The 16,578-nt window shown below is 41.0% G+C and overlaps 1 protein-coding gene across 42 annotated transcripts in view; it reads left to right on the top strand.

The window, feature by feature from the left end:
• CACNA1C (calcium voltage-gated channel subunit alpha1 C) overlaps positions 1-16,578 on the top strand; it is a 476,864-nt gene that overhangs the window by 366,690 nt on the left and 93,596 nt on the right. For all 42 annotated transcript variants that reach the window (XM_084499532.1, XM_084499513.1, XM_084499544.1 and 39 more), the window contains 8 exons: positions 41-67; positions 2,186-2,346; positions 3,148-3,373; positions 9,539-9,746; positions 10,554-10,674; positions 12,636-12,750; positions 13,861-13,981; positions 14,099-14,168. In XM_084499532.1, the coding sequence (XP_084355658.1) occupies positions 41-67; positions 2,186-2,346; positions 3,148-3,373; positions 9,539-9,746; positions 10,554-10,674; positions 12,636-12,750; positions 13,861-13,981; positions 14,099-14,168 (1,049 nt within the window). The remainder of the gene's footprint in view (positions 1-40; positions 68-2,185; positions 2,347-3,147; positions 3,374-9,538; positions 9,747-10,553; positions 10,675-12,635; positions 12,751-13,860; positions 13,982-14,098; positions 14,169-16,578) is intronic.

Below are 16,578 nucleotides of genomic sequence, written 5' to 3'. Positions count from 1 at the left end.
GACAGCTTCAGAAACTTTAATGGCAATTTTTATCTTTCAGGCATCGGATCTCCAAATCTAAGTTTAGGTAAGTAAAACTGATTTTTTTTTTGTTTTCTTCCTTTCCACTGGTTTTGCTCCTTACCTTGTGAAGTGTTTATTCCTGCATCTGTTGGACACAATCTTGATTCTAGAACATGCTGCCAAACTTGGTAGATATTAGTCAATCATCTACCAAATATAAACATGCTTCACAGTGAACTAAGATGCAAGGACTAGTGAGAATATTTTCACTCAGAAGTACCTATCTGATTGCTATCTACACATTTTGAACCATGAAATATAAAAGCAGAAGGAAAAAAAATTCAACCACATAATTATACTACACCCATCAACATAAACCCTGGCAGCTCAAGGTTCTGTTTTCTACACTTTGTTCCAGTACTCTAGTCTGCTTGATTGTAAATCTTTCAACTGATCAAGTTTGCATCTTCAGGTTATTTTTGAAGGCTCTTTTATCATGAGGCACAATCTTGCGATGGTGATATTTCCTTCTCTGTTGACTTAGTTCTTAACAATGTGAAGTAGTCCTCAAGTGGTCATCTGTGGGTTTCCATTGGAAGGGTTGACTGAATACATGTAACTTGATTATTAATGTCCAGTCCACTTCTACATCTTCAGTAGGAGCAGCTGCCCTCCACACTCTGAATTCAGAGTCAATTTTATATATATATATATAAATATATATATATATATATATATATATATTCTGATATATATATATATATATATATATAAAACTTTCACAGTAACTGGAACAAGAATATAACTCTGTCCTTCAGCTTAATTAAGTGATAAACAGTAAGGTCAATTCAGGAATCCATATACGTGTACCTATTGCCCATATGCATCCCTGTGCAGAGCATTACATACATGATCACATTTGTACAATCCATGGTTTTAAAGTATTATGTATAAGCACAAGAAAACACTTGTATCACCACGTGGTGATGTGCACAAGTACACACAAGTGGGGGGGATTGCTGATGGTTTAAGGGCAATGTATATGCATATGTGTTGTGACTTTTGAAAGCTGGAAGATCATTTCTTGTCTTCAATCCACTGCAAAATGCACAACCTTGATTAAATGATGGAGCTACATAAACTAGATGCCCTTACAAATTACATAGCTAAAATGGTTTGGATTTGATTACCTGTTAAAATGTTGCAAAGCTCTTGGCCAGTGTGCAACGTTCATGTTGCCTGGCTTTAGTCTGTCTAGATGCTGAACCCTGACATGAAGCATGGCCACAGCTTATCTCTGGAAATGATGTGTAAGAGAAGACTAGCCAAGAAAAGTTCTCTCTTCCTTTGTCCTGTAATGTTGTGTATGTGTGCATCTCCATAGAGCACGCATACACACACCCCTATGTATATACCATCTATATAAAAACTATTAGATTTATTATACAGTGGCATATGTTGCCTGGAAACTGGTTGCTATGCAAGTTAAATTCTGAAGAGTAGGAGGTGTGTAATTAGCTTTAAATATCTTCTGTGGTTAGTAATTACCCTCAGAAATCAGTGACATAAGAGGATGTGTTCATGGAAGGCAAACTTTAAAAGGTTTGTTGATTAACAAATGGTATCCTTAGTTCCAGGCATGAAGGTGAGATGTTGAAGTCCCCTAAGTTTTTCTGATCAGAGTTAGCTCTGGGATTAGGCTAGGTCCTGAACCTTGCAGAGTATAGGAAACCTTCCACAGAACTTGTTTGATCCCACCTCTCCAAGGGCTTGATCCAGAGGTCCATGCTATATAGTGGACATCTTTTCATCGACTATTCTGAGTTCAGGCCACAAGCATTAAGTACAGAAAGAATAAAGATTTCCATGGGAACTGGGCTGAAAGACCTCAGGATAGCTGTGATGGATGTCTTAATCAGATTAAGACATTGCTTGAAGAGGTTTCTTCATCATTAAATGTTGCAAATTGGCTCAGGACTAACTTTACTCCTAGAGCTAAAGAAAGCATGATCACTACTGTTGACTCAGATGATAAGGAGAGAACATTTTTCAGGGTGAAATCCACAGTTATTCTCTACCAGTTTTGGACAATGAATCAAGACTAGAGTCTCCCTTGACAGAGCTTTGCAGTAGCCTAAGGTTCCCCATCTGAAAAACACTCTTTCTTTTCTAATTTTTCAAGTCGCTACTGGCGCCGGTGGAATCGATTCTGCAGAAGAAAGTGCCGTGCCGCTGTCAAGTCCAATGTTTTCTACTGGTTGGTGATCTTCCTCGTGTTTCTTAACACCCTTACTATTGCCTCTGAACACTACAACCAGCCTGACTGGCTCACTGAGGTCCAAGGTGAGGAGTGTCTGATGGTGCTATTTATTATGGTCAGTGTCAAGAAAGGGGGCTGAAGGAGGAGCTGGTGTGTTGGGCCACACAGTGTAAAAGGTGCATACACAGCTGCAGATAGTCCTTTTTCTGAGGAGGACCTTAACCAATACAAGAAAATATCTGCCCACATTAGGAGAGGTTTCAGGGAAAACATAAATTTCTGGTTTCTAGCCAAAGCAGTTTTCTGTTGGGTGTAGATGAAATCAGGAGTTTATGCTGAATATATAGCTGCAGCAACTGGATTTCCAATTTATGGATGGCTACTGGGAGCCACAAGTTCTCCAAGGTCTTCCCTGAAATGGTTTTTATGATAAGTTCTACCTACCAGGGAGGTGTGGAAGGAAGAGAGATTTGTAAAGTTCTTCAGTCTGCAGAGCAGTTGAAACCTCACTGGAGGAGAGAGCAGCTGAAAGGCCTAATTAAGCAACAGCAGGTAGCACAACAGCTCTTCTATTCCCGCTCCCATCTGCAGATGACAACTATGATGGGAGGTTGAGCATGGGAAGGCATATCCCTGCCATGGAGGTTGTGTAACACATCACATCTGTATGTGCAATACATAAGAATTGCTGTAACCATCCTTGTAAAACATTTCTGTGAATGAACTGCCCACACTTTTGAAGTCCATTCTTTGACCCAAGCTTAGATAAGGTTGCTCTTTCAGGCTGATCCCAGAAGGGAGTTCTTATAGGCAAGGGTCAATAGTTATCTGTGATGATCTTTTAACTAAGTTTCTTCATTCTGTTTCTGTTTGTTTTTCATGAGACACTGCCAATAAGGTGCTGCTAGCTCTTTTCACGGCAGAGATGCTGCTGAAGATGTACAGCCTTGGTCTGCAGGCCTATTTTGTGTCCCTCTTCAACCGCTTTGACTGTTTCATCGTGTGTGGAGGAATCCTGGAAACGATTCTGGTTGAGACAAAGATCATGTCACCACTGGGCATTTCAGTGTTGAGATGTGTTCGGCTATTAAGAATATTTAAAATCACAAGGTACTTCTGTGCTTGTTTTGGAATTTAAGAGGGCTGCACACCATATATAGTTTAAAGTCACTCACATTGTAGCTTTTTCTTTTCTCTTTACTTTTTTTTTTTTTTTTAACATTAATTGAATAGTGAGAGTGATAGGTTGCTAGTTGTCATCTGAAGACCAGGGCAGGATGGGGAAGGCTGAACAGACTTGGTGTCCATGATATGAGTGGTAAGGACTGGGGGGTAGTTTGGTATAGGGTTCTGGAGACACTTGATACCATGCAGATTAACTAGTATCTGGGACAATAGCATGAGCTCAGTTTGTGCTCTTAAGTTCAGTGCGAAAGACAAAGTGAAAACAAACCAGCAGATAGCCTTGTGACCTTTTCTGTTGCTTTTTGGTGACACTGAGGAGTCCATGCCAGCTCCAGCAGACACAACAGTGGCCTAAGTGGGGGATAGCATAAACACCAACAGCAATAGGCAGAAAATGTTGCCAACCCATTTCCTTCAGAGAAGTCCAGCAAGCAGCAGCAGCTCTACAAAGAAGACAGACTTTTCCACACTCCAGACTCTGTTTTACCTTTTTCTTCCTTCTCTCCCTCTACGAGAAGGCACAGTGGTACCTATTAAATAGTCCCTTCTTCCTTCCTCCAAAACACCAGTTTGGTATCGCAGGAGTTTTTCAGCTTGAAGGGAGGTCATAAGAAAGGTCAGCTCCTGACTTACCCAGATTGGAGCTCTTGGAACAAATCTGCCCATGTGGTCACTCAAAGCAGCCCAGGGCCTGTCTTTTCCCATGTGGGCACCAGTCAGCACCTTATGAAAAGCTAAACTGAGGTGGTGAAAGAGTGAGTTTTCTGCAGGCTCAGCTATGAAAAAGTCCCTAGAATTGCTATAAACTCCCTCAAAGGAAATCTCTGACAAACTTGAGATATAAAACACAGAGCATGAGAAAAAAACAAGACCAGAACTGGAAAGCAGTCAAGATGGCAGAGCTGTGAGGCAGAAAAAACAACAGACTTGGACTCTTGCATCGTACATTTGCCTTTAAAGCTTCTCTGAGCCTTCAGTCTCTGGCAGGGTGGATTGTTTTCAGGGTCAGATGGCAGAGACAGAAAATCAGTTTACAATCTGAGAGAAAGTGGCCAAAGCAAGCTTGCAACTACTAAAAGAGGGAAAAAAAAAAAAAAAAAAAAAAAAAAAAAAAAAAGCCTATTTAGACATGTAGTAATAGGTGAGCAAAAATGTTCCAGCTAATAAGAGTTTCCAGCAAAAGAAGCATCTTTGCCCTTTCAGAAATAGTGGGGATCTCTGGTCCAGGGACTGTTTTTCCTGGATCTTTGGGTCTAAAAGCTATCGTCACCAAGTCCCAGGCCTGGTTTCTGAGGGAACTAGTAGCTGTTTCAGGCATTGGGTAATCAGATACACCCAGGGCAACATACCAATAGCTATAAAAGCGTAAGCTTCAACATAGCATCCTGGAGAGGTCATTGTTTTTTCAAGACATTTCTCCACTCCTACACAAAATATATAATCTTGCTAGGAGAATTAGCTAGAAGAAAGGCAAATGCTGAGAGAATATCATTAATACTTTAGGAAGCTTGATCTATTGGAATATTCAAATATTGCTAAAGCTTCTGGCAGAGATGTAATGTAGGAAACAGCCAGCAATAGGAGTAGTTATGCTTACCTTCACTCTGTAGCAGATCTGAAATCCAGTTTTGCATGGAAGAAAATGTTACCTGGACTATGTCTTGTAATTTGTACAGGAGCCTATGTGTAAAGCACAGTCAGAGCTGAGGAATAACTTGCAATGAATAATGTATTAATCGGATTTTTTCTTCTTTCCTGTTCCTAAAATATTGGCAAGTAGGTTGCAGTAGTCTCAGATTTATGTTTTTTAATTATTCATAATTTTTTCCATGATTTTTTGCCTCCGTGGGTGAAGTTCACGCTCATGTGGAAGGCCTTATCAGAAGCCTCCAAAGCAGTACTTCAGGCCTACTCGTGTCTGACTGCAGGAGAGAATATTCTGACATTACAGTAAAACTTACACTTTTGATGTTCTCCAGTAAATTATAATCTTTTCCATTATTCACTTAGCTTTAAACACAATGGCAATTTAGTGACATTGACATCATCAATACTAGTGGAAAATGCCACACGAGTGGAATGATAATACAGAAGGATACAGTCCAGGAAAGGTGGGAAGAATAGGAGGGATGGTAGTGTAATGTTTAATGTCAGATATGTATTCAGGAGCAGTGACGTGGACATGCAGTGGAGATGGAAGTAGTGATCGGCAGCTGCATTAAAAAGGCAAAAAGCAGGGAAACCGGTGAAAGTATGTAAGTAGGTAGCCTAATCTTTATATATTTGTGTGGATTTTCTATGGTAAACACCAAGCGCAAACAAATTCTGGGTGCTTTCAGATGATACACTTCTAGGAAAAGCCCAAATACAACTCCCTAATATAAAAGAAACAAAGACACCATCAGATGAATAAAACATAATTTTAGAAACCATATTTAGAATTTCAAGAGCAAACATTTTTTCCAAGATTATAAATACTCTTTGAACCATTGTCTTGTACATTAGAGAGGCAGTCAATATAATCTATGTTTTATTCTCCCTAATTTTTACAGCGCTGTGTGGAAAAATTTTCCTTTACTGAGAGAACACAAATAATTTTCTCTTTATACACAGTACTTTACTGCTTTATAAATCCTTGTATTTAGTCCTTTATACTTTGAAGATAAATCAACTTGTTTGCAACAGTATACTGAAAATTGATATTTTAAACCTAAATCCTGTCACTGTTAACTGTAGGGAGGAGAGATGGGGCGCCTTTTTGTGTACCTACTTTCAAAATGGTTTTATATTGGATGAACAGTGTGGGAAGCTTTCCCACAATGAGGCTGCCAGCTGTTGCTACTGTTTTAAGCTCTGCATCTGTGATTGCCAGTATCATAAAGACACAGTGGAAAGCAATGAAGAGGAGAGGGAAGAGAATTAAACACGGCATTAAGGTCTAATCCAGTTCTGCAATTGATTTCTATGTGAGATGTTGAACAATCCATTTAATATTTCTGCATCTTATTTCTCCCTTTTGAAACAGGGATCATAATCATGTCCTACATCCACTGGCGTCTTCGGAGATGCTAGGAAACACATTCATTTCCCTATAGGTCTGGGCAAGCATCAGTGCTTTCTTTTTTTTACCTCCCATTTTATGCTGCCTGGTCCAAATTCTCCAATTCCACCCTGCAGTGCCATGAGATTTATTTTAAGTGTTTGTTTGTGGTTGTTTTTGTTTGTTTATTTGTTTTGTTTTGTTTGTTTTGTTTTTTTCTTTGTAGTGTATTAACCAAAGACAACAGAGTGGTCAGAGACTTTTTCTTTGTTTGGACTTCTACTATTCGTAACCTAAAAGCTATGTGTTTCATTGCGTAACCCCAGATCTCACTTTGAGGGGGTGTTCAAGTTAGCTCTGCAACAGCCTGATGTTGCAGGTGGTAACCTCAGTTCAGGCTTCAAGAATGCTGAGATAAGACCATCGTTATTTCCACATCCTAGTCAAGTCAAGCCTTCCTTATCTTCTCCTTTTCTCTTTTCCTCTCTCTCTTTTTTTCTTCCCCTTATTGGTTTGTTTACTTTTCTAATGGTGCTGTATTTCTAGGTAGCACTCAGAGCACAGATAAAGCAGCACTAATCTTATCACCAGGTCATCTCAGTTAATTGCTTTAAAGTTTGAGAGTTACATAAGAAACTGAATCTCAGGTATTGAGCCATTTGTAAGAAATGCAGAGCTGATAAAAGTCTGTACAGTTGTGCTCTGAGATAGCAAGGCATTTAAGCTTTAAGTGAGTCATTGAGACTATTCAGATGTGTAACAGCTTTACTGTATGCCTCTTAAGGACACTGCTAGAAAGATCTAGAAAAATGTGTGTCCTGGCTGACATTGGAGGGCTTGAAGATATTCTGGTCCCCATCCATTTCTGGTTTAAGGATGCTAAATTCAGTCCAGTTTCATCAGAATTTGTTTTTCCCTTTTTCTGTGTTATTTTCCCTTCTTCCCCAAGTGTGAAGCTGTAAGCATAAACACAAACACAGTGAGCTGTTACATTGCACATTTAATGCAGGCCTTTGGTGGCACTGAGCCCACAGCTTCCATGCCCTTACCTTTGCTCTGTAGTTTTACATTGCTCATCTCTAACTGCAGCTGAACTTCAAAGCGCTCTCGTTTTCTCTGAAGTGCTGAACCTGGGCTGGAGGGAAACATCACGGTTCTCTCTGAAGTTCAGCTCTAGGAGATGAACTGGTTGCTGAACTTCAGAGGACATGGCAGTATCCCCTCTGCAGGTCAGACTGCTAACCTTTACAAAGTATTTGGGCCACTCAAACATTCCTGCAAGGGGACAAGGAAAACCTTCTTGCACTAACATTGTAAAAATACTATTTTAAGGGGGATTTTAAGAGACTGTCTCTACTGACTAAACTGTCCTCAGAAAAGACAGATCTGTATGTAAGAACTATCAGGCTTCCTCCAAGGAGTGGGAGTGCTAGATATGTCTGCCATCCTTCTTAAGTAGAGCTTATTTCTCTAAGGAAAATATGTCTAAAAATTCAGTCTTTTAAGGACAGAAAGGTTCATTGTTGCGGGCTTTCAGAGAAGGGAGTAGAGGATATTGACCATGGTGGGATCTCAAATCATGGTAGTCATAAGAGACAATGCTGGAAGGAAGACTTAGGGATCACAGGGAAGCATTACTGGCTTGTTGACTTTGTGCAAGCCACCAAAGCTTGCTAGTAATGTGCATTCAAAATCAGGTGACTGGAAGATGACAGCTGATCTTAAACCTAGTCTGAAAGCTCTGTCACACTCAAAGCTCCCTACAATAAAAATGTTCTTGACATACTAAGCTGTAGGGTAAGAGTGGTTGAGCAGATGCAGGACTGAAGTGGAAGTTGCTCCATGGGTGATGTGTTGATTCTTCAGAAAAATTCCAGCATTTCTCCAACACATGGCTTCTGTGCTGCCTGGAGAAGAAAGCAAGCAAACAGAAATGTTGAAGTGGAGCATGCTACCAGTGTCTCTTTGAACCTTTAAGTGGGACCACAAGGGCAAGAAGATCATTTCCCTGTAGCATACATCAGCCTGATCTGGGCACAAGCCTGAATAAACTGTGGGAGAGCAGGTCTTAGCCATATTCTTCTCTTTAATTGCAGCTGTTCCAAAGGCAGAAGTGTCAATTGTCTGTCAGTTGTGTTAGGTAAAAGATCATTTTTTCCTTTTCTAAGGAGCTGGTCTAAGTGGGCTTCACCTTAGTCATATCCAATAAATTAATGCTAGTCCCAGAGAACGGAAGAAACATCTCTTGGGTTTGGTCATTGTGATCAGCTGGTACCTTGGTGTCCTGGGGATCCTGGAAATGTCTTGGCCAGCTGTCTTTGAATCTAGCTCTAAGCCCTTCCAAAATGTTCTGCAGCCTGCCTGAGAAAGTGTAAAGGGTTTGGTACCCAAAAAGCAGTGACAGTGTGCTCTTCCAATAGCAAAAGAAACTAAGGTCCTTAGGGATGTGGAGTCTTCCTTTAAGAGTCCATGTAAAACAAGCATTGCAGGATGTGAAGGACCTTTAGTATCTTCCTCATTCTTCTCAGTCCCGGAAAGCGTAGCAACCTCTATTTATGAGTGAGTCCAAGTGCATACTCACACCAGATTTTGGACACGTTTGTATTTGCCTCCAAACTGTTTCCCCATCTGCTCCTGCTAGTTATTACAGGCCATTCTCTGGAGTGAGGTATTCTGGCAAGCCATAACATCTGTGAGTGTTGTAATGAGGTTGGTTAGAATGTAACTCACTGAAGCAGCAAGAACTAATCACTGTATATTGATATAAGATTTGCAGAGACATAGATGGAGAGTGCTGCAATAATCTTCTGGGTGTGCGTATGGGGTGGGGGTGGAGGGAATTGTGCATGTACATGTGTGGTAGTAAAATTACTCATTAGCTGTGGTAGGTCTCATTATCTTAGGGAAGCACATCAATGATTCACTGCTTAACAGGGTGTTTGGAAATGCCTGCTTATACACAGAAGGCAGCCTGAACCAATATCCTGTGCAGGCCATGAGCACCTGTCTTGGAGTCAAGAAATTTTAACTGCCTCTATTTTCTCTACCAGGTATTGGAACTCCCTGAGCAACCTTGTGGCTTCACTCCTGAATTCAGTTCGCTCCATTGCTTCCCTGTTGCTGCTCCTCTTCCTCTTCATTATCATCTTCTCCCTCCTGGGGATGCAGCTCTTTGGGGGCAAGTTTAACTTTGATGAAATGCAGACCAGGAGGAGTACATTTGACAACTTCCCCCAGTCCCTCCTCACTGTGTTTCAGGTAAGAGCATAAATAGCGCAGATGGAACCAAGACATTGTGATTACACGGAGAGACACAGACCAGGTCCTGCACCGTTCCTCTGCCACCTGGCAGTCCCTGAGACAGTACACCATGCTAATAGCTCTGGGAGCATGGCACCACTCTGTGTTGCCAAGACAGAGATATCCCCTCCCAAAGTGGGGAAATAAGCTAAAGCCCTTGTGTAAAAAGGCCACCAGGGCTTCTCAGGGTCATACAAAAGAATGGCCATTGCCATGTCCCAGGACATTGCCAGCATGCCAAATCCCAACCCTTCATCTCCCACAGTTCTGGGCAACAAATATCTGCTCACTGCACCAAAGAAATTAAACAGCAGTTAAACTGACTGTAGTTTTAAGAGTGATCAGCCAAGAGCATCAGGATCACGATTTCACGTGCAAGGTGAAAGGAAGTGTCAGGCTGTGCTGAGTGCTGTCCTCAAAGCTGTAGGTTGCACAGCTTGTCCAAAACAACAGACACATGGGAGGGAAGTGCCTGGGAGAGGTGGGAAGACTTAAACAAAGATGTCTTGGAGAGCCATTTGGGTTCAACCATCAGTCTTCAAGGGAGCATCTCTGCTTTTTTTTTTTTTTTTTTAAACACTTTGGGTGCCCTTTATACATTCTCTTTTTGTTTTTAATTTGTGGAATGGATACAGCCAGAGCCTCCAAACATCTTGGGGGAGGGGGTGATCTCTAGGGGAGTAGATATCTTTGTGTTAATGGGGTTTTCAAATTCTCTGTGTGGTCTAACACTGTGTCCCTTATTGGTGGGAATGTGTCATTTAGATCCTGACTGGGGAGGACTGGAATTCGGTGATGTATGATGGGATCATGGCTTATGGCGGCCCCTCTTTTCCAGGAATGTTGGTCTGTATTTACTTCATCATCCTCTTCATCTGTGGAAACTGTATCCTTTGATGCTCCTCTTTTCTCCAAGTGGGGCTGAATTTAAAGTCACCCTTTACTATTTTGTTGTATTAGAAAATAATGAATTTCATGCCTTACATCTTTACCTTTTCCCTAGCTCTGGATTTTGGCTTTGCACTACGAAATGTTAAACAAGTTCGTTTAATTTTAGCTAGTGCTAAGTCTTCAGGCGTATAAACAGTTGTAAGAGCCAACTACGTGCCAGTTCTGTACGCCAGCTTTTATTTAGTATCTTTATGTGTTTAGTGCTTTTATTTTTTATTCCCCTTAATTCACTCGTAGGTCTTTCTTTCCTGCCTTCCTCATAAACTAATCTCTCTGTCTACCTGCGGTTCTTACTATGTATTTTTGCTTTAATTGCCATTTCAATAACATATTCCATGTGCTTTTATCCAAGCCGTATGTGGAATAAAAATATGTATAATCTACAATATGCTATATACAAATGCTGTAATAGGAGTAACATATGTTTGACATAATAGATTTATGTGAGATCATATATTAACTCATGTATAAACGAACAGGAACCATGTTCCATTTCACTTACCACAATCTGTGTGTTCTTCAAACAGAAAATCGTGTACTCTTTTGTCTACCAGCCTGAAATGATATTAAGTAACTTCAGTTCTCTCTGGCTTCAAGGTGAAGTGAGGGCACTGTACATAACCTAGAGGTACAAAGCACATTGCATGATTAGACTATGAGTTTCCTTTCATAGGAATTTGCGTATAACATAGTGCTATGGTTCTGTTCCATATCTGTTTGCTCCAAATTTGTTCATGGTTGGATTCTGTTTCCCGAACAAATAGCCCTCCTGTGTCAGAGGCGACATCTCTTTTTATACCGAGTCTTCTATAAAGCCAGCTTGTAGTCTCAGCCCAGCTCTTCTGGCCTCTGCTCATAATTCAGATCTCTCAAACCCCGTTATGTGACATTTTGGTTGACCTGCATGCCCTCTCTTCAAAGTGAGATGGTGCAATTCCACTTATCTGAAGGTCAAGAGAGGCAGTCTGCCTGACAGCTTAAAAAAGCTATAATTTGGATCACCTTATGAACTACAGGGGAAAATGTAAGCCAGCTTCACATGCTGGCTGACTTTGTAGCCATTAGACCTTGGAGCTCAGTGAGGGCAGTGGCTATAATTCCAAGCTAAGCCTTAAACTGGAGGTTACTTAGAAGTTATCATGGTGTAATAAGACCCACTCTGAAGAAATGTATAAAAGAATCTGGTGTTCAGATTTGTAACATGAGATCTGAACAATGACTGGCATGTCAAGAAAGCAGTTGATTGCTTACCCTTCAGCTTCATGTGCTTGGCTGGCTTATAATGGGGCTCCCATACATGGGCTCTCTGCTAGGAGATGGCAGATTTGTCAGCTCAACACTTTGCTACTCAACTCAAATGAATTTCTTTTGATCCCCTCAGAAACGCTATCCTTACAGTCCTTGAAACCTACCAATGTCTGTGGGAAAGGCTCTAATGAGGTCGTTCAACTCAAATATGTAGTCCAAAATTGGAAAACCCAGGTGTCTAATGATATGAGGCTCTTGAATGTGCATGCTTTAATAAAAAAAAAACCTCAGCCTTCAAAGATGGAAAGCATCTAGAGCTCCCCTTATCCTCAGTGGGATTGGTTGCACAAAACAGGGCTCTTTGGGGAAACCAAAAACTGAAATGTAAGTGCTTAAGTCTGGATCTTGGATCTTTTCTATCAGTCATTCTGTTGTAAAATTTTGGAAACCCCACATAGTGTGTTAGACATTTGGTTGGAAGGTGTAGGTTTGTGCATGCTCAATATGTGTGCACTGAACATTTGTGTGAATTGAAAGTTTGGAAAAGCGAAGAGCTCTGATGACAAGTTGCTAAAAAAAATCAATTAAGACACCTTTGGTATAATGTTCTGCAGTTTTCAAAGCCTGTTTTCTTTAAGTAGCATACAGATATCCTGCTGAATGTATTTTTGGCTATTGCTGTGGACAACCTTGCTGATGCCGAGAGTTTAACATCTGCACAGAAAGAGGAGGAAGAGGAAAAAGAAAGGAAAAAATTAGCTAGGTAAATCCATATGCATACATCTATCTACATTCATATACATGCATTTGTACATGTGTATATATATACATGCATACTATGCACATATCTATGTGCAAATATCTACATACATGCAATACGTATAACCTTTCTGTGAGTGTATATAGATTATATATATATATGATTAATATAACTATATATAGAATTACGTTTATTTTTTTTTTTTATATTTTTTTTTAAGTAAAAGAATTCAAACTAAAAGACAAGATGTTGTCAGGAATTGGGAATCTCCACAGTTGCAAAGATGTGAGCAGAGAAAAGAAAGGCTGGGTGACTGATGAGATTTCAGGGCATCAGTGGATAATGAGTGTGAAGTGGTTTCAGTGTGACAATCCCATTTGAATCTTCCTCTTGCCTTTTGATTGCTCAGAACCACAAGGCGTATTTTCAGATTCCCATGACACAGGATTCAGAGGCTTCCTTCTCTTTTGATGCCACAGGCTAGCAAAGGACTCTGGCCAGTTCTATTAGTGTTTCTGCACTCTTAGGAGACATGAGTTTGGTGTAGAGCTTCTCTGTCATTCTCTGTTCTCCGCAGTGGGGAAGCTTCTCCTTACTGGTTATTTCTCCCTTTCTTCCAGGCTGCTTGGAGGGGTTCTCTTGTGCAGATCTTTCTGCTCTGTCCTGCACACCAGTCAGGAAGGTTTCCTTCCCTCTGGAAATGCAGTGATGGGCAAAACTTTGCAGGCAACCTAGTGGAAGTCCACAAGAGAGGGCTTGAAAATGTTTCATGCCATTGTTGCTGGATGAAAGAAGAAGATACCTAGTCATAGACCTAGAGTGTGCATATACACAAACACACAGGCACTTCCACAGATGCATGCACGCATGTACACACACACCCATACACACACGCCATCAAGAAAGCTATAAAATAAATGAAATTAGAGCAGTCTCTGCCTTTGCCTGCAGATGAGGACAAGGTGGAGCCACTAATATATAAGCTGGACTCAGAATGGAGGTGCCAGCCAGCTGATCATTTTCATGGTGTGTGCTGTACTACATGAAGTTCCTGAAAGGGAAACAGCTTTTCACCTTTGTAACTGTTTGCTTTTTATCTTGTCAAATTGTTAGGACTGCTAGTCCTGAAAAGAAACAGGAGATAGAAAAAACAGCTGTGGAGGAGGAGACAAAGGAGGAGAAAATTGAGCTGAAATCAATCACTGCTGATGGAGAATCCCCGCCTGCTACCAAGGTCTGCTGCCAGCCACCACTCTTTATGCAGTGATGGCATGAACAGCTTGGGTTTCTGAGGGAATGAAAACTCTGCCTTGTCTGATAAAGGCTTTTTCTCTTCTTCTGTTTCTGTTAGATCAACATGGATGATTATCAGCCCAATGAAAATGAAGAAAAGAGCCCATATCCCACAACAGAAGCACCAGGTATCTCTCAGTTTTCTCTTATTCTCGATTAAAAGAATTGAAGCTCCAGTTGCTAGTGCATATATAACCAAACTGTGGTAACAAGCACGCTGAACATGCAATGCCTTCATGATGGGAGAAGAAGATGCACTTGGAATCATAGAAAGGTTTGGGTGGAAGGGGCCTTTAAAGACAGACTATCTAATTCCATCCCCCCCGCCATGGGCAGGGACACCTCCCACTAGACCAGGTTGCCCACAGCCCCACCCAACCTGGCTATGTACACTTCCATGGAGGGTATATCAACTTCTCTATGCAATCTGTTCCAGTGCCTCACCACCCTCTGAGTGAAGAATTTCTTGTGAATAACTAATCTTAATCTACCCTCTTTTAGTCTAAAACCATTCCCCCTTGCCCTATCACTACACTCCCTGACAAAGTCCCTCCCCAGCTTTCCTGCTGGCCCCCTTTAGGTAATAGAAGGCTGCTGTAAGGTCTCCCTGGAGCCTTCTCTTCTGCAGGCTGAATAACCCCAACTCCCTCAGCCTGTGTTAATAGGAGAGGTGCTTCAGCCTTCTGATCATCCTTACGGCCCTCCTCTGAACCCGCTCCAACAGGTCCATGTCCTAATGCTGGGGGCCCTAGACCTCAATGCAGTACTCCAGGTAGGGTCTCATAAGAGTAGGGTAGGGTAGGGTAGAGTAGAGTAGAGTAGAGTAGAGTAGAGTAGAGTAGAGTAGAGTAGAGTAGAGTAGAGTAGAGTAGAGTAGAGTAGAGTAGAGTAGAGAAGAGTAGAGGGGGAGAATTGCCTCCCTCACCCTGCTAGCTACACTTCACTTGCCCACGTTTCCTTCAGAATCCTTGTAGTAATTAGTTGTACTTGATTTGTTTCTCTGTTCATCACACATTACATGACTACAGCTGTATTTTCAGTCTACTTTTTCATTACTCTGAGGTCAGGGAAGACCCACAACAGATACTTATGAAGGGAAAAGTGCTGAATGCCTTTTTGCACTTTTTTAATTAAAAAGGACAGTGTGGCTATTAATATAATTCAAAGGCATAAGCTCTTAGCCTAAAGTTGGAAAAAAATGAGCTAGAGCATTAGACTAATTTTCAATTCAGTTGGACCTAATTAACTTTGTTCTTAAATACTTTTAAAAAATGATTGAAGCAATCTCAGAACATGGAACAGTTTTTCTCTGAGAATTTTTGAAGGCTGTGTCTTTAAAATAGTGGGTAGGGGTGGAGCAGAGGAATTACAAACTAGTTAGTTCAACTTCCATCCTTGGAGAAGTGTTGGAACAAATGATTAAACAAGCTATAAGACTGCAAGATAAGAAGACTAGCAGGAACATGGATTTGCCAAGAACAAATCACATCAAACCACTTTCTTCTGTGAGGGGCTGAAAAAACTTGAAGACAGGAGAGAAGTAGATATCATATGCTTTAACTTTGCTAAGGCTTCTGACTGTCTCTTATAACATTTTCATAAACCAGAAAGGAAAGCATGGCTTAGGTGATTGAGAGAGAAATTGGTCAAACCCTTTATGTGGAGATTAGTGATGGCACAAGTGAGGTACTATGGCTCTAAGGCCCGCCCTGAGTTCAGTTCAGTTCAATGTTAATGACCTGAGTGATTGAAGAGGAAATATGCCTATTGCATTTGCAGATGACATGAAGCTAGGAGGGATAGGAAGCATGCTGGAGGACAGCATTAGAATTCAAAGAGCTGCTGAGGAACTGGATAAATGGTCTAAATAAAATGAAAGCACTAGGATCTACGTAGGCAGGAATAAGTAATTCAAAAATAAAGGATCCTAGGTGATATTAGTAAGGTAACAGTGCTTGAGAAAAGAATCTAAATCCTGTGATCACAAGCTCAACAGGAGTCAACAACATTTTGCTGCCTTTCAAAAGGCAAACAAGTATTGAGATTATAAGCAGTGAAAACAAGACTCTTTACTCCCTTTATGGATTTCTTCTAACAGGCCAATGAAAGCTAACCAGAGCAAAACAATTCTTTTTCTGTTAGCAATTGGTAAGATCTCAACTGAGATTCTGTGTTTTATTTTGGGTGCTCTACCTAAGAGAATCATAGAATGGTTCAGGTTGGAAGGGACCTTAAAGATCATCTAGTTCCAACCCCCCTGCTGTAGTCAGGGACACCACCCACAAGATTAGTTTGCTCAGGGCCTCATCTAACCTGGTCTTGAACACCTCCAGGGACGGGGCATCCACGGCCTCTCTGGGCAACCTGTGACAGTGCCTCACCACCCTCTGAGTGAAGAATTTCCTCTTAAAGAGAAGTGGGGCTGGATTGGAAAGAGTCTAACAGGTCATGGTGAACGCAATGCAGGAAGGAAACAGGAACTAAGATTGAAAGAACTGTGCTTGTTTGAGTTATGAAAGACAAGAGTAACATTTTCAA

The sequence above is a fragment of the Aythya ferina genome (genome assembly GCF_964211825.1).
Source record: "Aythya ferina genome assembly, chromosome: 1".
Taxonomy (NCBI): Eukaryota; Metazoa; Chordata; class Aves; order Anseriformes; family Anatidae; genus Aythya; species Aythya ferina.
The sequence above is the reverse complement of the archived record's forward strand: the minus strand, read 5'-3'. Positions and strand labels throughout refer to the sequence as shown.